At 38.3% G+C, this 24,308-nt stretch overlaps 1 protein-coding gene across 1 annotated transcript in view; it reads right to left on the reverse strand.

Annotated features, from left to right (window-relative positions):
• Positions 1-6,576: 6,576 nt before the first annotated feature.
• The window catches only part of OXCT1 (3-oxoacid CoA-transferase 1), a 176,244-nt gene continuing 158,512 nt past the window's right edge, over positions 6,577-24,308 (reverse strand). The window contains 1 exon segment of the mRNA XM_037798944.1: positions 6,577-8,524. Coding sequence (XP_037654872.1) covers positions 8,483-8,524 — 42 coding nt within the window. The 3' untranslated portion in view covers positions 6,577-8,482.

Here is a 24,308-nt window from a genome sequence, read left to right on the forward strand (position 1 = left end):
GAACATTAGCTCACATTTCTGCGATAAATGCCCAAGCATGCATTTGCTGGCCCATATAGTAATTGCATGTTTAGTATTATAAAAAACTGCCAAACTCTTTCAGAGTGGCTATACCATTGACATTCCACCAGCTATATATAAGTGGTTTGGTTTCTTCACATCCTCATCAGCCTTTGGTGTTATTAATTTTTATTATAGCCATCCAGATAAGTATTTAGTGATATCTCATTGTGGTTTAAATTAACATTTCCCTGATGGCTGATGATGTTATATATCTTTTCTTGCTTTCATTTATTTGTATTCTCTTGCACATAAGTTTGCATTATTAGTTATTGGAAGAATAAAAGAAGGCTCATTTTTGAAAATCCAATCACATATATTACCTTCATTGAGACTGTAGTGACTCGACTCAATTTCTTATCCAAAATCCAAGAGACCTTCACATGTTTTCCTTATATCATAATTGTAGTTCTCACAATTCCTTAATAGAGATTGCATTTACTTCCCTCCTTTGAAAACTCTTTTTATATGAAAAATTTCAAACATATACTAAAGTGAATAATATAATGAATTCATGCACTCATCTTCAGCTTCCATAATTATCAAAATTTTGCAGTATTATTTCATCTATCATTCCCTATTGTTATTATTTGCCAAAATATTTCTAAGCAAATCCCCATGTCATGTCACTTCACCAATGAATTAATATCTTTCCTGAAGAGGTCAAGTTACAGGACTGTTTTAGCTGGAGGACATAACTTGGTTGTGCTTCAAAGGTTCAAAATGCTTTCTTTTTGTATTATTAAAAAGAAAATCAGTGCTTGAAAAAACATGATCTTTTAGGAAGGTGTACTTCCTGGAATGTTTTCATGGCGAATTTTTAACATAATGACCCACTTTCTGGATTAGACACCACTGTTCCACACATATAGGTAGACTGATCTTTCTGAGATATGGTCCTGATAAGATGAAAAAAAGTTCCCTTATTAAATGGAAAGTCATATGAGATAAACATATGGATCTACTCTATGTATAGAAGAGTTATTTTTTTGACTTTAAGCTCTTATCTTTCCCCTTTACGGTTATGCCGGAGCTAACTTGTGTACGCGTGTCCAGTTCTACCACAAGCTCAAATGTCCTTGGAACATTTCTGCTTCTCCATGATCCTAGAGATGACAAGTCTGCAATTGCTTCTTTTCTGAAAGACACAGCTGACTCAGTTTGGGTAGTAATATTCTCATTACTGCAGTTCCTGAGTCACCAGAATATTTCAATTGACTTTTTCAGAACATATTTTATTTATGTAATATCCTTCCATAATAAAACATCTATAACCAAGTATCTACAATAGCCTTTGGGTGGTGATATGTCCTGTGTCAGTTTGGATATATTATGTCCCCCAAAAGCCATGTTCTCTAATGCAATCTTGTGAGGGCAGACATTAATCTTTTGATTGATTGTTTCCATGGAGATGTGACTTAATTAACGGTGGGCAAGATGTTTGATTAAACCATTTCCATGCAGATACAGGTCCCACTCATTCAGGGTGGGTCTTAACTAAATCACTGGAGTCCTATAAGGGAGTTCACAGACAGAAGGAGCAGAGAGTAACTGAGAGAGACATTTTGGAGAAAGCCATTTTAAAATGACAACCTGGGAGCAAAGGACAAGCAGACGCCAGCCACCAGTGCCTCACCAGCTGACAGGTGTTCCAGACACCATCAGCCATTCTTCAGTGAAGGTATCCTTTTGTTGATGTCTTAGTTTGGACACTTTTATGGCCTTAGAACTGTAAATCTATAACCTAATAAATTCCCTTTATAAAAGCCAATTCATTTCTGGTATTTTGCATAATGGCAGCATTAGCAAACCAGAACATGCCCCAAACTCTGGGCCAGGATTATTTGGTTTCATGTCCATAATAACTCTATTATGTCACCAAAACTTTTTTAAGATCATATTTGCTCAAACCATGTATAAATGGTGGTTAAGTTTTGTCCCAACCACTCTTACCAGGAGCCTGGCATTGATGGTGGCAGAATTTCTTTGTGAATCAGTACTAGTTTTATAAATTATTTGATGTCCTTTTGTTTTGTTGATCAGCAAGAGCCACTTTATCCTCTTTCTATACATCCTTACACCTTTTATTGAACATTTAAGGATGTGCTGAACAGAAGCAGAATTTAATTTCAGGACCTCTCTAAATCATCTTTCACGGTACACGTATTTTTCCTTCATAGAAAAGGAAAACACAGCAGAGTTCTAGGTTAACTCTGAAGTGTGACTATTTGACTAACAGCTGTTCTCAACTAGACTGGCAGCTCCCTGAGGGTAGGATCTTATCTGTTGTCTTACTGCTATATCCCTACTACCTAGCACTTTGCTGACTCATTGCAGGTACCTATGCCAGTTATCAATTTATTGCCTTTAAGCTCCAAAACCATCTTTTATTGCCTGCACTGAGAAAATGGAAATGAGCCCTGGAAATATAACTCCTTTTCCATTTGGCATAAGATTTACTAATAGAAAGTGCTAGAGAGACAATGGAAGAAGAGGTTTCTCATTCCTGGTTAGGTTGTGCTTCTCTTGCCAGCCTCCTGCAGTTCACAGTTTCTACACTGCCCAACTCTGCAGGACACACAGCTTCTCCAGGAACCAATTCCTGGAGCAGCTGGCTTCCCTTATTCTTGGCTCCTGCAATCATGGTGGCCATTGGAGGCCAGTAGCCAACATCTTCTTCCAGAACTTTCCCTGGCGTCTTTGCCATGGAGTGCCCCTGGTGAGGCACCTCTCTATCAGCCGCTTCCCCAGCACACCTTCAGGTGGCTTTCTGGAAAGTTCTGAAGAGTAGCACCCTCCTGTAGGCAGCTTCTTCTGGCACCTCAGGGGAAGATTTCCAGCAAGTTCTGCTGTCATGGCTCCACCGTGACTTCTCTGCCATCCAGTGAGTTCGCCCTCTTCACCAAGGTCTGAATTTCAGTCCTGGAGGCCTCTTCTTTGGCTGCTCCATCTCAACCCTAGGAGAGTGATGGCTGCTCCTTATATCTGATATTCCTATGTTGTTTACAGTTTTCTTTACTTCTCACTAGCCACTCCCGCAGTACTCTAATCCCCTACTGGAAACCAATCCTGTTATAGTTAATATTTATATTAAGCTGTCCCTTGTAATTTCTGCTTCCTGATTGGCTCCTAATGATGTGGTCAATAAATATCTGTTGAAGGAAAATTAAAAAGGGAGGGAGAAAAGAGACAAAGGAATATATTAGGGTTCTCCAGGGAAAAAGAACTGACAGGATACACACACACACACAATGTAAACATTGAGATTTTTTTATAGGAATTGGCTCACATGACTGTGGAGATGGGCAAGTTTAAATTCTGTAGGGCAGGCAACCAACTGGCAACTCCAATGAAGATTTTCAATGAACTCCCCAGGAGAACCTGGCTGGCTGAAGTAGAGATAGAAATTCTCCCTTCTGACAGCTGAAATCATCACTTCTCCTTTTAAGGCCTTCAACTGATTGGATGAGATGTCTTTCATTGTTAATGGCAATCTCCTCAGTTGATTATAGATGTAAGCAGTCATGGATGCAATCAACTTACTGATGATTTAAAACCAAGAAATATTCTCAAGGTGAAATCAGACCAGTGCTTGGCTGACAAAACATTATAACCTGGCCAAATTGACACATAAACTTAACCATCACAAGGAGGAAGGGAAAGAGGGAGGGAAGGGAGGAGGAAAGGGGAAAGAGAGAGAACTCAACTTTTACTTGTATATCACTAAACCTGCTTTGCATTTCTTTGTTGTTATTTTTTGGAATCATCACAGCTCTAAATTCTTATTAAATCACCTGTGCTGGTTTGAATCTATTATTACTCCATAAAAGGCCATGTTCTCTTAATTCATTCTTGGGGGGGCAGACCTACTGTGGGTAGGACCTTTTGATTAGGTTGTTTCCATGGAGATGTAACAAACTCAATTCAAGTGGGTCTTAATGCTTTACTGGAGTCCTTTAAGAGTGCTCACACAGAGATGCAAATTAAGACCACAATGATATACCATCTCACACCAATTAGAATGGCTGCCATTAAACAAACAGGAAACTACAAATGCTGGAGGGGATGTGGAGAAATTGGAAATCTTATTCATTGTTGGTGGGACTCTATAATGGTTCAGCCACTCTGGAAGTCAGTCTGGCAGTTCCTTAGAAGACTAGATATAGAGATACCCTTCGATCCAGCGATTGCACTTCTCAGTATATACCCAGAAGATCTGAAAGCAGTGACACGAACAGATATCACACCAATGTTCATAGCAGCGTTATTCACAATTGCCAAGAGATGGAAACAACCCAAATGTCCTTCAACAGATGAGTGGATAAATAAAATATGGTAATTACACACGACGGAATACTATGCAGCAGTAAGAAGGAACAATGTTGTGAAACATATGACAACATGGATGAACCTTGAAGACACAATGCTGAGTGAAATAAGCCAGGCACAAAAAGAGAAATATTATATGCTATCACTAATGTGAACTTTGAAAAATGTAAAACAAATGGTTTATAATGTAGAATGTAGGGGAACTAGCGATAGAGAGCAATTAAAAAAGGGGGAACAATAATCCAATAAGAACAGATAAGCTATCATGGGTAAATTTAACGTTCTGGGAATGCCCAGGACTATGGTCTATTAATTTCTGATGGTATAGTAGGAACAAGTTCACAGAAATGTTGCTATATTAAGTTACTTTCTTGAGGTAGAGTAGGAACATGTTGGACGTAAAGTAGTTATCTTAGGTTAGTTGTCTTTTTCTTACTCCCTTGTTATGGTCTCTTTGAAATGTTCTTTTATTATATATTTTTTTTAAATTTTAAAATTTTTTTTTATTTTTTATACAGTTGATTAAAAAGAAAGTTAATTAAAAAAAAAAAAAAAAAACAAGGAAAAAAATACACAGAGCCCCCTTGAGGAGCTGGTGGAGAATGCAGGGGTATTGGCCTGCCCCACCTCGATGGTTGCTAATGTGCTCACAGACATAGGGGACTGGTGGTTTGATGGGTTGAACCCTCGACCACAGGACTTGCCCTTGGGAAGACGGTTGCTGCAAAGGAGAGGCTAGGCCTCCCTATAATTGTGCCTAAGAGCCTCTTCCTGAATGCCTCTTTGTTGCTCAGATGTAGCCCTCTCTCTCTAGCTAAGTCAACTTGGCAGGTGAAATCACTGCCCTCCCCTGTAAGAGTGGGATCAGACACCCAGGGGGAGTGAATCTCCCTGGCAACGTGGAATATGAGTCCCGGGGAGGAATGCAGATCCAGCATCATGGGATGGAGAACATCTTCTTGACCAAAAGAGGGAAATGAAAGGAAATGAAATAAGCTTCAGTGGCAGAGAGATTCCAAAAGGAGCCAAGCGGTCACTCTGGTGGGCACTCTTAGGCACAATATAGACAACCGTTTTTAGGTTCTAATGAATTGGGGTAGCTGGTGGTAGATACCTGAAACTATCAAACTACAACCCCAGAGCCCATGAATCTTGAAGATGATTGCACAGAAATGTAGCTTATGAGGGGTGACAGTGGGATTGGGAAAGCCATAAGGACCACACTCCCCTTTGTCTAGTTTATGGATGGATGAGTAGAAAAATGGGGGAAGGAAACAAACAAACAAACAAACAAACAAAGGCAACCAGTGTTCTTTTTCACTTTAATTGCTCTTTTTCACTTTAATTATTATTCTTGTTATTTTTGTGTGTGTGGTAATGAAGGGGTCAGGGATTGATTTTGGTGATGAATGCACAACTATGTAATGGTACTGTGAACAATCGAATGTACAGTTTGTTTCGTATGACTGCATGGTATGTGAATATATCTCAATAAAATGAATACCAAAATAAATAAATAAATAAATAAAAGGATGGTTCAGCAGTTTTCTAACATGTCCAGATGAAGGAATGAAATGAGGTATATTCAGATGAAAGTGAACAAATATACACGAAAAAAAAAAAAAAAAAAGAGTGTTCACAGAGAGAGAGAGAGAACACAGAGGGACATTTTGGAGAAAGCCATTTTGAAACAGAACCCAGGAGAAGAAGGACCAGCAGATGTCACCATGTGCCTTCCCATGTGACAGAGGAATCCCAGATGCCATGAGCCTTTCCTCAGAGAAGGTATCTACCTCTTGATGCCTTAATTTTGACATTTTCATGGCCTTAGAACTGTAAATTTGCAACCTAATAAATCCTGAATGATAAATCCAACCCAGTTCTGGTATATTGCATTCTGGAAGCTTTAGCAAACCGGAACATCACCCTTTAGCATCTCTTTTGCAAGCTGAATATTCCACGACTGGCTCCAACAAAGAAAAGGTACAGAATTTGTTTAGGTAACCATTTCATTTGTTCTTCCTAGAAGGACAATACTTTTTCTTTCATAAATTATAAATAAAAACAACAACTTGATTAGAAGCAATAAAGTATGTTAACCTTATCTTTGGCCATTCTAACAATCGGTTTCATTCATGCTTCACCATGCCAATCCCAAATGAGAAAAAGGACAATCACACCAATATATCAATTTGGAATATTTATTGTATCTCTTAATGCATTTCTTAACATTCATAGTGCTCTTTAATCAAGAATGTAAGGTCATCTACTTAAGTTTTGCCACTCAAGGTTTGAAATATTCTTAAAATTGTATTATCCCAAAGTAACAGACTGGAATGATGAGCAAGTGAGTATGCAAATATAACCACAATTAATAACATGAAGTTTTTTAAATGATAACTCTAACATTGAGACATATTACTCTCATGGACCTGGCACCTTGTAAGAAGGGTCCTTTTTATCAGTACTGGAGAGCATGCTCTCAACCATGCAGTCAGCCAGAAAGGCTAATTGATATATGGAGTGGGCTAGTCACAAAGAAGCTTCTCTCCCCTGCCTCTAATACCTGTACATGACCTAACTGTAACTATCCCTGAAGACAAAGTGAGTTTCAGTGACAACCATTACCTAAAAACATGCATAAATTCCTATACCTAGTGCCAGAGGAACAATGTATTACACTCTATTAAGGCCATCACCCTTGGGCAATAAGATACCTCTGGGGAAAGTTCCTTATAAAATCTAATCCACCATGTTTCATTGACTTCAAATCCTGGATTTGTTCATCATTATTTCATCTATATGGATAAGGCTGAATCAAAGGTCCTCTGTTAAAGGAAGTAGCCTTGACAGAAGAAAAACATTGTTCTGTAGAAAAAATTATTCAATATTTAGAATATTTTCAGGGTAGAAATAAGAGAGCCTGAAAAGAATCTTTCTTATAATCTCTTCGGTCTTTGTGAATATATACACCACAAATTTGTGATAAATTACCCCACAGCCTCTTTTGGCTTAAGAGGAGGTATTATACAAATAGCCTACAGACCTCAATAACACAGAGGAAGGATCTAAAGGACACTTCTGGACTCACAAAAATACTGCAATGTTTTAAAATGAGAAAACCGCCTGAGAAGATCAGTTAGATTTCTAGCCTTCTTCCTATAAGAAGCCTTAGTCTTTAGCAAAGCACAGACGGTTGGTTTGTTTATAGAGGCAACTTCTTGGTAGAATGTCAGCACCAATAGACCATATACCCTTTAGTCTTGCCACTAACCAGTTACTCGTCCCACTCATAGACATTCCTACTTCCTTCTCAGGAGTTCTTGGAAGAGTGGGAGGAAGGGATATTCTAGGAAAACCAGATTTAATCACAAAATCAGAGGCCCTGGTGTTGGAAGCACAACATTGTTGATGGAATTAATACCACAGGATTGTACATTTAAAAATGGTTAAGATGGAAAATTTTATGATATATATATATATATAAATATAGCCACAATAAAAACATTTTAAAGCAGAGGCCACAAAAGAGAGTCAGAGGAAGCTGAAGGAAAAAAATCTTTAAGACAGCATCTTTTTTCCATCACAAATTCATGTATATATTTGTAGTTTTCTCACAGTACTAGTGAAATGCTGCCTCAGGCATACTTATACTCTGGGTGAGGTATTTTTCTCTCTCATCACTTTTTTTTTTTTTTCTTTTTACAGTTTATGATTTGGTTAGGGGGGAAAACCTGTCAATGAAACTCTTCCTAAGGGACCGTCTTGTTAAAGCGGCATTTAATTTAACATATATGCTACGGAAGGTGAAGATAAATCCAATGTGAGCACCAATTGTAAAGAAAGCCATCTTAGCACATATGAAACAAATAAAATATATATGTTTTCCTTTTGTTTTACATTACAATGCCATAGCATGCTTGAGAGAACAAAGAAAAACAGCAGTAAAAATCCTAAAATACAAGAAGAAAACTAGTCAAAAACTGCTGTTAAATATATAATTATTATTACTGACTTCCTTCCAATGAAATCCCATGTAGTTAAAATGAAAAAATAAAAACACATGTCCTGGGACAAATGTCTACTCCATATTTCAAGCTGTGATCTGCTGCATTGGCATGAGTTTTGGTGAAACCTGGTAAAAGAAAGAGAAAACAAAATGATCAACTTACGAAAAACTACATGGTATAAACATCTCTCTTTTGAATTTCCAAACTCGAATGATGTGGGCAACAAGCAGCCTTACCAAGGACATTGCCTGAAGCTTTCTTGATATTTTCCATTCTGAACCACTGAGACAGAGAACACCTTTTCTGTGAACATTCTGGGCATTTAGTGGTTCTCAGCCTTCTTGAATCATAGCTCCTAAAATAAGGATCACTACCAGGGCTGGCAATAAGAAGAGGGTTGAAGAGAAGCAGGAGGAGACAAATAAAGGGTCCAGCTAACCAAGCCCTCTACTGGCTGGATCAATCTGCTAACAGACCCAGGCCTCCAGGACTTCAACTCAAGACAGAAACTAGTGTATGCAAGGCATAGGTTTCAATGTCCTCAGAAGAGGTCCAGAGTATTCTCAATTTTGTTGCAAGACACTTTATTTGTTTTTGGATTACCTGGACATATATTAGTGAAGAGATTTATAATCAATGACAAATTTTGTCTTAAACTTCAAAATCAGAATAGAAATAATGCAAAGGCAGGAAAAGGGTTCCAAGGTATTACAAAAAGTGGTATATTAGTGCTTAAAAAATTAAATGTTGATTATATGTTCTATGTACAAACAGCAAGTGTGTTCCTGGGAGTCTTGAGGCAGAGATAAATGAGGACAGATCTACATTTATGGTAGAGCTGGTAGAAGGAGAAACCTAAAAATAAATGATCTGGCTTAATTGTGATAAATCTTTCAAGATGTGGTGCCAGAATCAGATTTCTTAATTCAATTTGGCAAATATCCCAAGTCCTAGTAGTAACAGCACTGATGGAAAACAGAGCAGGGAATATATTACAATTTAGGTGATTTTTTGAGCCCCTCAAAGGCTCAAAGTGGAGGGATAAAATAAATCAACAAATATATCATGAGGGAATATAGCTACTCAAAGAGTTTAAGAATCTTCTAGGGATATGTGGCAACCCATGGCCTGAGCAAAACAGGCCTACAGACCTTTGGTGCACAGCAGTCTGCATGACCTAGGCAGCAAAATGTAAAGGGAAAAAGGGTAAATTGACCTTAAAATGTAACTTTATGCAAGCAGGCAGGAAGTGAGAGGCTCTTAGTCTCACAAAAAGAGTAAAATGTAATTGTTCAAGTGTTATTCTAGTCCTTCCTGCACCACCCCCCAGGTCAGAGTGACCTGTTCCTGCATCTATGCTCCCCCCACCCTTAGGACGGCCTTTGTCTTAAACCCTTATAAAAAGCTTTCTTCCCTTTTTGCATTGCTAGGTCGTCTTCCCTGCAAATGCAATGCCTGCTTGGCCTGAGAGAGCCGTCATGATCTCTCCATGACTTCTCACTCTGTAAGTAAGCCCTGAATAAAAGTTCATGTATCAGAAAATGCTCGTTGTCTTCTTTGGCCTTTGGACTGGCATGGCCCTCTTGGGTTGCTAGAGGGTATGGAAGAGGAAAAGATCATGCCTGCTTGAGCGGATATAACAGCATTTAAGATAATCTTTGAAGACTGAATAAGGACCCTAGTGGGGAAAGGATGAAGAAAAAGGTCCCCAAGCAGCAAGAACATCAAACATAAGCTAGAAAGGTCACAGCAAATAGTTATACATAAGGAAGCTGAGAGGGATCACTTAAAAGCAGTAAAATGTATTTTCGAAAGTTCTGAATGCTGGGATGAAGAGTTAGAATCTCATGTGACAGGCCACAAAAAGTCCTTGGAGAATATTTGATTAGAAAAAAGTATTCTGGAAGCTTCAGCTACCACTGAGATGGATTAGAAAGGAAAAAGGAAGCAAAGGAGACTTGAGTGCAAAATTCCTGCAAAGGTCCAGACTGGCAGATATAAAAACCTGAAGAGGGCAACGGCTGTGAGAACAGAAGGGAGAGCTTGTCAAGACAGATATACAGAATGGGGATGGTTGGGAGCAACTGAAGGGTGGGGAGGGAGGAAAGTGGAGAACCTCGGGGTGGATCAGAGAGAACATCTCTCCTGACCACCACATTCTCCTAGAAAAGAATAACCCAGTTTACTTGTAAAGTCAGAAAGGTAGGCCTGAGTGAATTTAAATAGTTTTCCTAGCCCTTCTTGCACCCTCCTTTTCACATCATACCTTCACCCCCAAAGAAACCATTGTTTACTTACTAGTGTATGACAGTCTTTAAATTGGGGTGGGATGTGAAGGGAAGGGTTTGAAATACAAGATGCATGGGGTTACATTTGCTATAAATGAATTTCAAACCAACAACAGTAGTTCACAAGCAAATGGGTGAAAATGTTAGTGAATTCTCTCTGGGGGCAGGGTAAGGGTACTCCAAAAGGATGCTTGAGATACAGAAGAGAATTTCCTCATATTTCATAGCTTTTCCCGTTATCCTATTTAATGAAGTGGGGACCTACACATGCTTTTCGTGAGGTATTTTTGTCATGCAGCTGCAAACCCAAATGGCCCTGCTTTGCATGGTTTATTAATACTGGACGAGTGAGTGTGTGTGTATATATATATGCGTGTGTGTGTGTATGTGTTTCTTCAACACAGCTGACTTCCGAGAACAGAGTATTTGTTCATTAAAGTAGTTGCTCTCCCAGTGCGCCTGCTTTTCTGTCACTTCACATTTTGCTAACACATTTCATAGAAGCTGACAGAAACAAAGTGAACAGGAATTTAAACAGCAAAACTCAGAATCATGAAATCCTAAAGCTTGAAGGTCCTTCTATATCAAGCAGCTCAAACTGAGCCCTGAGAAATGTCTTTGCTGAGCTCCCAAAGCTGTTTAGCAGAAAAGCAGGGACTACTTTCCAGGTCTTCTAACTTCCAGTTTCAAGCTCTTGCCACTAGTTCAGATAAAATACCTGAGGACATGATTAAGGAAGTAGTGACTGAGTATTTATTACAACAAAAAAAAAGAAACAGACTAAAAGCCCAGTAGCGGAGGAATCGATAGGTGTATATAACATAATTGTGACTGTGAAAATTATATAGCAACTTGGAAAATGCTTATGATAAAGAGTGATAAAAGCAGGTAATAAAGCTTCGTGATAACTCTGATTTTAACTGTGCAAGCATTATCAAACATAGGAACAAAATGGAAAGGACCATTGAAAAATACAGTTTGATTTGGAGGGATGCAGGGTTATAAATTAATTTCTTTCTTTTATGGCCTCATTTGATATTAGTGCACAAAAACATGCTGAATACCTGTGGCTTTTCAATCACCTACGTTCCCAGTTTCCAATTAACTCAAAAAAGTTGAGAATTGCTAATATAATGAAATATATAACACCATCATGGTAAATTCAATACTGACTATGAATAAACTGGCAGGGAAACTGTATTATTTTAAAAATTAAAGATGTGTTAAAATAATAATAATGATAAAATAATTTTAAAGCATGAAACAATAAGCAGGCTGTCACTAGACCTTAAATCATTCCTTGGTTAGGAACTAAAAGACAGACATAAACTATTTTGAGCCAAGAGAGCAGTGGGATTAATGACTTGATAAGATTGGAAGCATTTTAGCAATAGATTACATCTCCTGAAAATCAACTACATGCAAGGCCTCTGCCATGAGTGAAATTCAGTCTCTTCTCAATGAGTGAATTTCAAAGGACCAGCAAGTGTGATCCTCCAGTGATTTCTGATCTTGCTCAGACAAAAGGTCAAAAGCCTTACAATGGCCCATAAGTGCTACTCAATTTGGCCCCTGATCCCGTTCTGAGCTCCTGCTCATTCCCACTTGGCCCTACTCACTCTGCCCTAATTGCACCAGCCACTTGCTGCTCCTTTAACACACCCAACCTCCTCTACCTCTAGGCCCTGGCATGTGTCCAGCCCTCTGCCTAGAATATTCTTCACATGGTCTGTTGCCCACCTACTCCCTCATTTCTGCCTCCGTCTCAGGTCTTTGCTGAAATGTCACCTTCTCAGTGAGGCCTCTCTTGAGCACCTTATTTAAATTTGCAATTTCCCCACCCCTACCCAATGCTTCACATCCTCTTTATTCTCTCTTTTCCCTCACAGTACTTAATCACTATCTAATGTACCAAACTTAACTTATTTAGTGCGTGTATTGTCAATCTCATCCTACTAGAATAAAAACTCCATGACTGAAGGGACTTTTCTCAGTATTATACCCACAGCATCTAGAAGTGTTTAGCACATATTGGGCTCTAAGTATAGATATCTAAATAAAATATGAATTTGGGAATAAATATAGGTTCCAAACCCATCTGAATTATTTACCTAGGGCTGCTGTAACAAACTACCATAAACTGTGGCTTAAAACATAGAACTTTTCTCTCATAGTTCAGGAGGCTAGAGGTCTGAAATCAAAGTGTCAACAGAGCCCTGCTCTCTTGGGAGGCTCTTTGGAAGAATCTTTCCTTGCCACTTCCTGGCTTCTAATAGTTGCCAGCAAACCTTGCCATTTCTTGGCTTGGAGATGCATCACTCCAATCTCTGCCTCAGTCTTCATATGGTGTTCTGTGTGTCTCTGTCTTCACATGGCCTTCTTATAAGAACACCAGTCACCGGATTTAGGCCCACCCTAAGCCAACATCATCTCATCTTAGCTTAACTAATTATATCTGCAAAGACCCTACTTCCAAGTAATGTCACATTCACAGATCCTGGGTAGACATAGTTTTGAGGGGACACTAATGAACCCCAGAGCATCATCCAAAATAATTTAGTTCCTCAATTATCAAAAGGCCTATACAAATTATACTATATCAGGCCTATCTTTCTCTCCAATCACTTTGCTGTTATGAATTTCTGAAAATTCAAAAAGTTGCAGTAACTGTGGAATTATTAGTAGCATGTTCCCTTCTAAGATTGTAAATAACAAAGTCCTCAAAACAGCAGATCCTCCAGGATCAGTTTCTTGAAATGCTGATTGATAGCGCTGGTTATGAAGGCTCTCTCCGAGAAAGGAGAATGATTCAAATTCATGGTCTGCAATGAAAATCATTCCATGAAGATTTATGTGAAGCCCATTTTCTTCCTGTGTCTTGCATATCAAGGCCATCTCCAAATATCTTTAACACACCTCTAACCAATGTTCAGTAGAGCCCAATGTCTAGGTTACAAAGGTTCTTAGAAGGGATGCTCAGTTTTGCTGTGAGGAGTTTCCACATTGTCCCTTACATTGTTCCCAGCTCCTCCAAGGGGCGGGTTATGTGATATAGAAGAAACTGTAGTGATTTCCCTCTCACTGAGGGCTACAATAAAAAGCCAGTATTTTGCTCTCTGGCTAAGAAGCTCTTGAAGAGTGTTAACCCAAATCTGACTGGCAAATAGCAGCTCACTGTAATCAAACATCAACTTTTTCTTGCAAAATAAACTGCTTTAAGAACTAAAAACTATATCCATGCCCACAAGATACCAAAATCATTAAAAGCCTTGTCATCAGCTCTCAGGGGTCAATGGAAAGAGCTTATTTGGTATCCACTAGAAAAAACTTGGCCAACACTTAAAAAAAAAAGTTCTACTTCTAGGCTGGTCCAGAGTAGCAACTGATTAAAGTGCTACTCTGAGGAAACTCCAAATCTTTAGGTGCTAATGAATGGACTCTGATTGGAGTGATTTGGTGTCCTATTTAAGGTACATTTGGAAAAATGTTTTTAAGATTCTAAAAGGAGTGGCACAAATGGCTAAAAAATTAGAAATTATAAAAAATTAAGGGGCAAAAGGACGCTGGGTCATTGAATCTGATTAATAAAAGGGTGATAATATCTATTTTTAAATATTTGAAAATTTATGTTATAGGGCAGTGATTAATTGTTCTCTAAAAACATCAGTATTTGAGAACAAAAATATTTGTTACGTTAATGAATGAACAAATGAATGAATCTGTGAGTGGTTAGATAAACTTCGAAAAACTAGAAGAAAGGCTCCTGATAGAGGCAAGTCAGTATTAAAAATAGAAAGAATAGGCAATTATTGCCTTTGATGAGGTTTATAATTTTTTTCTGTATTGACACATTTCTTCTCCCATTTTACTATTAAAAGAATCACATGAAAAGAATAAATAAGATCTGTATGATTTGGTATATGGCTTGGGATAAATGAGAGCTTGTTCTGAGTTGCCATTTCCAAAAGCAGGCATAGAATCAATAGACAGAAATCACAGATCACATTTGCATAGATCTTCAACTCTCCTGAGAAGAATAAAAGACATATGGGCTCTTAATATTTAGACAAGAGTTTCTCATAAACAATCCAGTTTCCTTTTTCAAACAACAGAGCATCTGGGGAATTTAATAAAATAAAACTCTTCTTTTTTGAAAACAGACTATTTCCTACAGATGCTTTATAGTATTTCCTTTGAGAGGAAACTGGACACCTTAATTTTTTAAAACCAAACATCTGATTATTTTCCTTGTCATATTGGCCCTATTTTGAGGTCTTAATATCATTTGTATACTCAAGTGTGGAAACTGACTTGGCCTGTCTATTTTTGTAACGAAAAACATCTACTAAACTACCATTTCTCATTCTGTTCTCCCAGTCTCATCAACATTGTAAATCCATACAAGCTGAAGCAGATTACCCTGCCAAGGTGATCTGTAAGTTGAGCACAAAACAATAAGATTTATATGTAGAAGAGAAGCCAATGATTTGTCTCCCCAGTCCTTTGAAATTCTAAAAGTATACTGTTAATTCTATTACAATGCCAGTTCATAATAGATATTGAGAGTATAGATTTATTCAACTTGGCAAGGAATGTCTGCAGTTAGCTTCTTTCATATTCCATTGCAAACATATAAATAAACAGTATTCTTATTTAATTTTTTTGTCATAGTGGTTTACGTGTATTCCTGCCAGGAAAAGAAGACCAGAGCGCTTGTGAATAGGAACAGTACCAATAAGTACTATTTTGTTCACATTTCATAGCTCTGCATGGGGCATACACTGGGAGTTTAATAGAGTCATGGATGACTAATGATCTCTGGAAGTTTATTCTATTATATGATTTTTAATATGATTTAAATTAAAAAAATAAAATCAGAAAGAAATATTCTGTTTCAAAAACAGGTTCACAGATGTACGGTTAAAAAAAACAAGCCTATTTGTAGATTAAGCATTCATCAAAGAGGAAACAATGAATAATCCATTGAAATCACTACTCACTAGAAAACGACATTTTGGGGATAATGGAATTTAAGTGGTGGGATGACACCTTTCCTTTTCCTTTCTACTTAGGACCATCAATTACTTGGTAACACACTAAGTAAAAAAGGCTAGCCAAAAATAAAGAAATTTGATGTTTTCATTTGCTTGTTACAGTTTTAATATGAGGAAATACGTAATAACCTTTTGACTCTCTGAAAATGAATTATTAGTTGATAAATGCCGAGAAGCCAGATAGTTTGCAAAATGTGAAGGCCACAGGAGAAAAATAAACCAAAGGATATCTTAGTCATGGAAATGTTGGGAGCTAGTACCATAAAGGAATGACACAAAAGCATTACTGAACAGCATCACAATCAAGTATTTGTAGAGTGTGAACATGTATATATGGCCCCACCAATCAACAACACTGAGGTGGAGCATTTATTCCCCACTTCCCATATTCCCTTCCATGTGGAAGGACAACTACTAGTGTAGTGTTCAGTTCTTTCCATGTTCCCTAGTAACTTAACTGAATCATGATTTGGGCGAGGAACTCAGCAAGTGAAATTCAGTCCAACTCTTCTTCCTCCTTGGGCTATGACTTCATGTAGGGAGCATCTGCAGCAGTAAAGACTCGCCCCTGTGCAGGAGACCTGTGGTTTTCCAGCTCTGCCTATAACTGAGAGCTGAAGTCTCACAAAGTCTGGCATTCATAACTGTACGCCTAAGCCACACCATCCATCCTAGCCTTTATAATAAAGGTGACATTTTTACCCCCCTGCCCAGCTCTTTAACCTCTCACAACAGATTCAGACCTCAGTTCCCAAGAAACATAAAAAGGAAAGTCCCTTTCTTCACAGCAACTTCATTTTGAAGGAGAGAGATTGTATGGAACAGGTCTCTGGCCATCATGAGATGGCTTCTCGAGCTCCAGACCAGTATCTCATTTTTGGGAGGGTGGTGAAGGTTCTAGAAATAGAGTCAATATTTGCATTTCTACAGCAAAATTTCCACAGTCTCCTTTGGAGTTACAGATACATATATAACCCTTAAGATGCTCTCCTACCAACTGAAAAGAAAATTCTTCCTTTTACCTGATGCAAAAGTATGAATACAACTGTAGTGATCATTAAATATTTTTTAAGAAGCTGTTTCAGGTGTTATTAAAGGACATATTTTCCTACCACATGTTGATAATTTCACTGTTGTATATAGGAAAGAGTCTTAATAATTCTTTTTCAAAACTGCCTAAATATTTCATTATAATCGTACTTTTTAAAATACCGAAACCACAAATGCTGCCACATTTTGTCTTTTTCTTTGAAGTTCTCAGTATCTTCTCAATGAACTTATGACCATATTCTGTATTTTTTGCCCATCCATATACCAACACATTTTCACAATTGCTTTGACCTAGGTTCTTACCATTTTTTCTTTACTGGGCAACAATCTAACCATTTTCTTCTAGAATGTTCACTGCCATTTAAACAGTGAAGGCTGACGTAATGAGCCTTTTCTCAAACAGCAGTCTTGAGTAACGGGCATATAGTCATACACAGAGTACAGTGCTACATATACAGTGATAATCCCAGAGTATCTTCTGATTTACCAAATAAAGAAACAATATCTTTAATGTACTTTTATTATTTATGTTTTTATTATTTAACTCAGCTATTAAACAAAACATTTATTAGTAAGAGACTTAATCCTTGCCTTAGACAGAAACAGCCTATTATATGTGATTTCATCTATCAGGGTCTAAAGAAATGAGATTTATCACCGGATCCTCAAAATCTAGTTCCTTTGTTGAGATGGTTGAGCTGATATCACACCTTTTCATTTTCAGGACAACACCAACATATAAATTAACATTTAATCTCATGCAGCTTCATTTGGAGGAAACAAGATTACATGTCAATGTCAAAAGAGAAGGAGGGGATGGTACTGGAATAAAGGAGGGACCACAGAGCTATTTTTCAATGTATCAAGACATAGGAACCGGCACTTCTTTTCCCTCCATAAATATATGCAGGAGATAAAAGGAAGTATGCTAAATGATAACAGCAGTTGTGTTAGGGAGGTGGAAATAAAAAATGACTTTTTCTCTATATTTTCCATATTACTATTAATGTAGTTACATATTTTAATGGATAAAAGTTTATAATTAAAAGAAAGCTATAACAGATGTTTTAGTTACTCCTCCAGGAAAGTAGGTAGAAAGCCAGGAACTGCGTGGACTGGACACCACAGAGCAATCTGTCTTTGGGCATACTTCATACAACACTCATGAAAATGTCGAACTGCTGAGATCAGCGAAATCTGTAAGTTTTTGCGGCCAGGGGACCCGCGCCCCTCCCTGCCAGGCTCAGTCCCGTGCGAGGAGGGGCTGTCAGCTCCGGGAAGGAGAAGGGAGAACTGCAGTGGCTGCTCTTATCGGAAACTCATTCTACTGATCCAGACTCCAACCATAGATAGACAGAGACCAGACACCAGAGAATCTGTGAGCAGCCAGCCCAGCAGAGAGGAGACAGGCATAGAAAAAAAAAAAACAACACGAAAAACTCCAAAATAAAAGCAGAGGAGTTTTAGAGTTCTGGTGAACACAGAAAGGGGAAGGGCGGAGCTCAGGCCCTAAGGCGCATATGCAAATCCCGAAGAAAAGCCGATCTCTCTGCCCTGTGGACCTTTCCTTAATGGCCCTGGTTGCTTTGTCTCTTAGCATTTCAATAACCCATTAGATCTCTGAGGAGGACCCTTTTTTTTTTTTTTTTTTTTTTTTAATCCTTTTTTCTTTTTCTAAAACAATTAATCTAAGAAGCCCAATACAGAAAGCTTCAAAGACTTTCAATTTGGGCACGTCAAGTCAAGAGCAGAACTAAGAGAGCTCTGAGACAAAAGGCAATAATTCAGTGGCTGAGAAAATTCACTAAACACCACAACTTCCCAAGAAAACGGGGGTGTCCGCTCACAGCCACCATCCTGGTGGACAGGAAACACTCCTGCCCATCGCCAGCCCCATAGCCCAGAGCTGCCCCAGACAACCCAGTGTGACGGAAGGGCTTCAAATAACAGGCACACACCACAAAACTGGGCGTGGACATTAGCCTTCCCTGAAACCTCAGCTGATTGTCCCAGAGTTGGGAAGGTGGAGCAGTGTGAATTAACAAAGCCCCATTCAGCCATCATTTGAGCAGACTGGGAGCCTCCCTACACAGCCCAGCAGCCCAGAACTGCCCTGAGGGGACGGCACTCGCCTGTGACATAGCACAGTCACCCCTCAACAGAGGACCCGGGGTGCACAGCCTGGAATAGGGGCCCACTTGCAAGTCTCAGGAGCCATACGCCAATACCAAGGACTTGTGGGTCAGTGGCAGAGACAAACTGTGGCAGGACTGAACTGAAGGATTAGACTATTGCACCAGCTTTAAAACTCTAGGATCACCACGGAGATTTGACTGTTAGGGCCACCTCCCCTCCCCGACTGCCCAGAAACACGCCCCACATACAGGGCAGGCAACACCAACTACACACGCAAGCTTGGTACACCAATTGGGCCCCACAAGACTCACTCCCCCACTCACCAAAAAGGCTAAGCAGGGGAGAACTGGCTTGTGGAGAACAGGTGGCTCGTGGACGCCACCTGCTGGTTAGTTAGAGAAAGTGTACTCCACGAAGCTGTAGATCTGATAAATTAGAGATAAGGACCTCAATAGGTCTACAAACCCTAAAAGAACCCTATCAAGTTCAGCAAATGCCACGAGGCCAAAAACAACAGAAAATTATAAAGCATATGAAAAAACCAGACGATATGGATAACCCAAGCCCAAGCACCCAAATCAAAAGACCAGAAGAGACACAGCACCTAGAGCAGCTACTCAAAGAACTAAAGATGAACAATGAGACCATAGTATGGGATATGAAGGAAATCAAGAAGACTCTAGAAGAGCATAAAGAAGACATTGCAAGACTAAATAAAAAAATGGATGATCTTATGGAAATTAAAGAAACTGCTGACCAAATTAAAAAGATTCTGGACACTCATAGTACAACACTAGAGGAAGTTGAACAACGAATCAGTGACCTGGAAGATGACAGAATGGAAAATGAAAGCATAAAAGAAAGAATGGGGAAAAAAATTGAAAAAATCGAAATGGACCTCAGGGATATGATAGATAATATGAAACGTCCAAATATAAGACTCATTGGTGTCCCAGAAGGGGAAGAAAAGGGTAAAGGTCTAGGAAGAGTATTCAAAGAAATTGTTGGGGAAAACTTCCCAAATCTTCTAAACAACATAAATACACAAATCATAAATGCTCAGCGAACTCCAAATAGAATAAATCCAAATAAACCCACTCCAAGACATATACTGATCACACTGTCAAACACAGAAGAGAAGGAGCAAGTTCTGAAAGCAGCAAGAGAAAAGCAATTCACCACATACAAAGGAAACAGCATAAGACTAAGTAGTGACTACTCAGCAGCCACCATGGAGGCGAGAAGGCAGTGGCACGATATATTTAAAATTCTGAGTGAGAAAAATTTCCAGCCAAGAATACTTTATCCAGCAAAGCTCTCCTTCAAATCTGAGGGAGAGCTTACATTTTTCACAGACAAACAAATGCTGAGAGAATTTGCTAACAAGAGACCTGCCCTACTGGAGATACTAAAGGGAGCCCTACAGACAGAGAAACAAAGACAGGACAGAGAGACTTGGAGAAAGGTTCAGTACTAAAGAGATTCGGTATGGGTACAATAAAGGATATTAATAGAGAGAGGGGAAAAATATGGCAAACATAAACCAAAGGATAAGATGGCTGATTCAAGAAATGCCTTCACGGTTATAACGTTGAATGTAAATGGATTAAACTCCCCAGTTAAAAGATATAGATTCGCAGAATGGATCAAAAAAAATGAACCATCAATATGTTGCATACAAGAGACTCATCTTAGACATAGGGACACAAAGAAACTGAAAGTGAAAGGATGGAAAAAAATATTTCATGCAAGCTACAGCCAAAAGAAAGCAGGTGTAGCAATATTAATCTCAGATAAAATAGACTTCAAATGCAGGGATGTTTTGAGAGACAAAGAAGGCCACTACATACTAATAAAAGGGGCAATTCAGCAAGAAGAAATAACAATCCTAAATGTCTATGCACCCAATCAAGGTGCCACAAAATACATGAGAGAAACACTGGCAAAACTAAAGGAAGCAATTGATGTGTCCACAATAATTGTGGGAGACTTCAACACATCACTCTCTCCTATAGATAGATCAACCAGACAGAAGACCAATAAGGAAATTGAAAACCTAAACAATCTGATAAATGAATTAGATTTAACAGACATATACAGGACATTACATCCCAAATCACCAGGATACACATACTTTTCTAGTGCTCACGGAACTTTCTCCACAATAGATCATATGCTGGGACATAAAACAAGCCTCAATAAATTTAAAAAGATTGAAATTATTCAAAGCACATTCTCTGACCACAATGGAATACAATTAGAAGTCAATAACCATCAGAGACTTAGAAAATTCACAAATACCTGGAGGTTAAACAACACACTCCTAAACAATCAGTGGGTTAAAGAAGAAATAGCAAGAGAAATTGCTAAATATATAGAGACGAATGAAAATGAGAACACAACATATCAAAACCTATGGGATGCAGCAAAAGCAGTGCTAAGGGGGAAATTTATAGCACTAAATGCATATATTAAAAAGGAAGAAAGAGCCAAAATCAAAGAACTAATGGATCAACTGAAGAAGCTACAAAATGAACAGCAAACCAATCCTAAACCAAGTACAAGAAAAGAAATAACAAGGATTAAAGCAGAAATAAATGACATAGAGAACAAAAAAACAATAGAGAGGATAAATATCACCAAAAGTTGGTTCTTTGAGAAGATCAACAAGATTGACCAGCCTCTAGCTAGACTGACAAAATCAAAAAGAGAGAAGACCCATATAAACAAAATAATGAATGAAAAAGGTGACATAACTGCAGATCCTGAAGAAATTAAAAAAATTATAAGAGGATATTATGAACAACTGTATGGCAATAAACTGGACAATGTAGAAGAAATGGACAATTTCCTGGAAACATATGAACAACCTAGACTGACCTGAGAAGAAATAGAAGAACTCAACCAACCCATCACAAGCAAAGAGATCCAATCAGTCATCAAAAATCTTCCCACAAATAAATGCCCAGGGCCAGATGGCTTCACAGGGGAATTCTACCAAACTTTCCAGAAAGAACTGACACCAATCTTACTCAAACTCTTTCAAAACATTGAAGAAAATGGAACACTACCTAACTCATTTTATGAAGCTAACATCAATCTAATACCAAAACCAGGCAAAGATGCTACAAAAAAGGAAAACTACTGGCCAATCTCCCTAATGAATATAGATGCAAAAATCCTCAACAAAATACTTGCAAATCGAATCCAAAGACACATTAAAAAAATCATACACCATGACCAAGTGGGGTTCATTCCAGGCATGCAAGGATGGTTCAACATAAGAAAAACAATCAATGTATTACAACACATTAAAAACTCGAAAGGGAAAAATCAATTGATCATCTCAATAGATGCTGAAAAAGCATTTGACAAAATCCAACATCCGTTTTTGATAAAAACACTTCAAATGTAGGAATTGAAGGAAACTTCCTCAACATGATAAAGAGCATATATGAAAAACCCACAGCCAGCATAGTACTCAATGGTGAGAGACTGAAAGCCTTCCCTCTAAGATCAGGAACAAGACAAGGATGCCCGCTGTCACCACTGTTATTCAACATTGTGCTGGAAGTGCTAGCCAGGGCAATCCGGCAAGACAAAGAAATAAAAGGCATCCAAATTGGAAAAGAAGAAGTAAGACTGTCATTGTTTGCAGACGATATGATCTTATATCTAGAAAAACCTGAGAAATCGACGATACAGCTACTAGAGCTAATAAATTTAGCAAAGTAGCGGGATACAAGATTAATGCACATAAGTCAGTAATGTTTCTATATGCTAGAAATGAACAAACTGAAGAGACACTCAAGAAAAAGATACCATTTTCAATAGCAACTAAAAAAATCAAGTACCTAGGAATAAACTTAACCAAAGATGTAAAAGACCTATACAAAGAAAACTACATAACTCTACTAAAAGAAATAGAAGGGGACCTTAAAAGATGGAAAAATATTCCACGTTCATGGATAGGAAGGCTAAATGTCATTAAGATGTCAATTCTACCCAAACTCATCTACAGATTCAATGCAATCCCAATCAAAATTCCAACAACCTACTTTGCAGACTTGGAAAAGCTAGTTATCAAATTTATTTGGAAAGGGAAGATGCCTCGAATTGCTAAAGACACTCTAAAAAAGAAAAACGAAGTGGGAGGACTTACACTCCCTGACTTTGAAGCTTATTATAAAGCCACAGTTGCCAAAACAGCATGGTACTGGCACAAAGATAGACATATAGATCAATGGAATCGAATTGAGAATTCAGAGATAGACCCTCAGATCTATAGCCGACTGATCTTTGATAAGGCCCCCAAAGTCACTGAACTGAGTCATAATGGTCTTTTCAACAAATGGGGCTGGGAGAGTTGGATATCCATATCCAAAAGAATGAAAGAGGACCCCTACCTCACCCCCTACACAAAAATTAACTCAAAATGGACCAAAGATCTCAATATAAAAGAAAGTACCATAAAACTCCTAGAAGATAATGTAGGAAAACATCTTCAAGACCTTGTATTAGGCGGCCAGTTCCTAGACTTTACACCAAAAGCACAAGCAACAAAAGAGAAAATAGATAAATGGGAACTCCTCAAGCTTAGAAGTTTCTGCACCTCAAAGGAATTTCTCAAAAAGGTAAAGAGGCAGCCAACTCAATGGGAAAAAATTTTTGGAAACCATGTATCTGACAAAAGACTGATATCTTGCATATACAAAGAAATCCTACAACTCAATGACAATAGTACAGACAGCCCAATTATAAAATGGGCAAAAGATATGAAAAGACAGTTGTCTGAAGAGGAAATACAAATGGCCAAGAAACACATGAAAAAATGTTCAGCTTCACTAGCTATTAGAGAGATGCAAATTAAGACCACAATGAGATACCATCTAACACCGGTTAGAATGGCTGCCATTAAACAAACAGGAAACTACAAATGCTGGAGGGGATGTGGAGAAATTGGAACTTTTATTCATTGTTGGTGGGACTGTATAATGGTTCAGCCACTCTGGAAGTCAGTCTGGCAGTTCCTTAGAAAACTAGATATAGAGCTACCATTCGATCCGGCGATTGCACTTCTCGGTATATACCCGGAAGATCGGAAAGCAGTGACACGAACAGATATCTGCACGCCAATGTTCATAGCAGCATTATTCACAATTGCCAAGAGATGGAAACAACCCAAATGTCCTTCAACAGATGAGTGGATAAATAAAATGTGGTATATACACACGATGGAATACTATGCGTCAGTAAGAAGGAACGATCTCGTGAAACATATGACAACATGGATGAACCTTGAAGACATAATGCTGAGTGAAATAAGCCAGGCACAAAAAGAGAAATATTATATGCTACCACTAATGTGAACTTTGAAAAAT

Source organism: Choloepus didactylus, chromosome 11 (genome assembly GCF_015220235.1).
Source record: "Choloepus didactylus isolate mChoDid1 chromosome 11, mChoDid1.pri, whole genome shotgun sequence".
In the NCBI taxonomy this organism is placed as follows: Eukaryota; Metazoa; Chordata; class Mammalia; order Pilosa; family Megalonychidae; genus Choloepus; species Choloepus didactylus.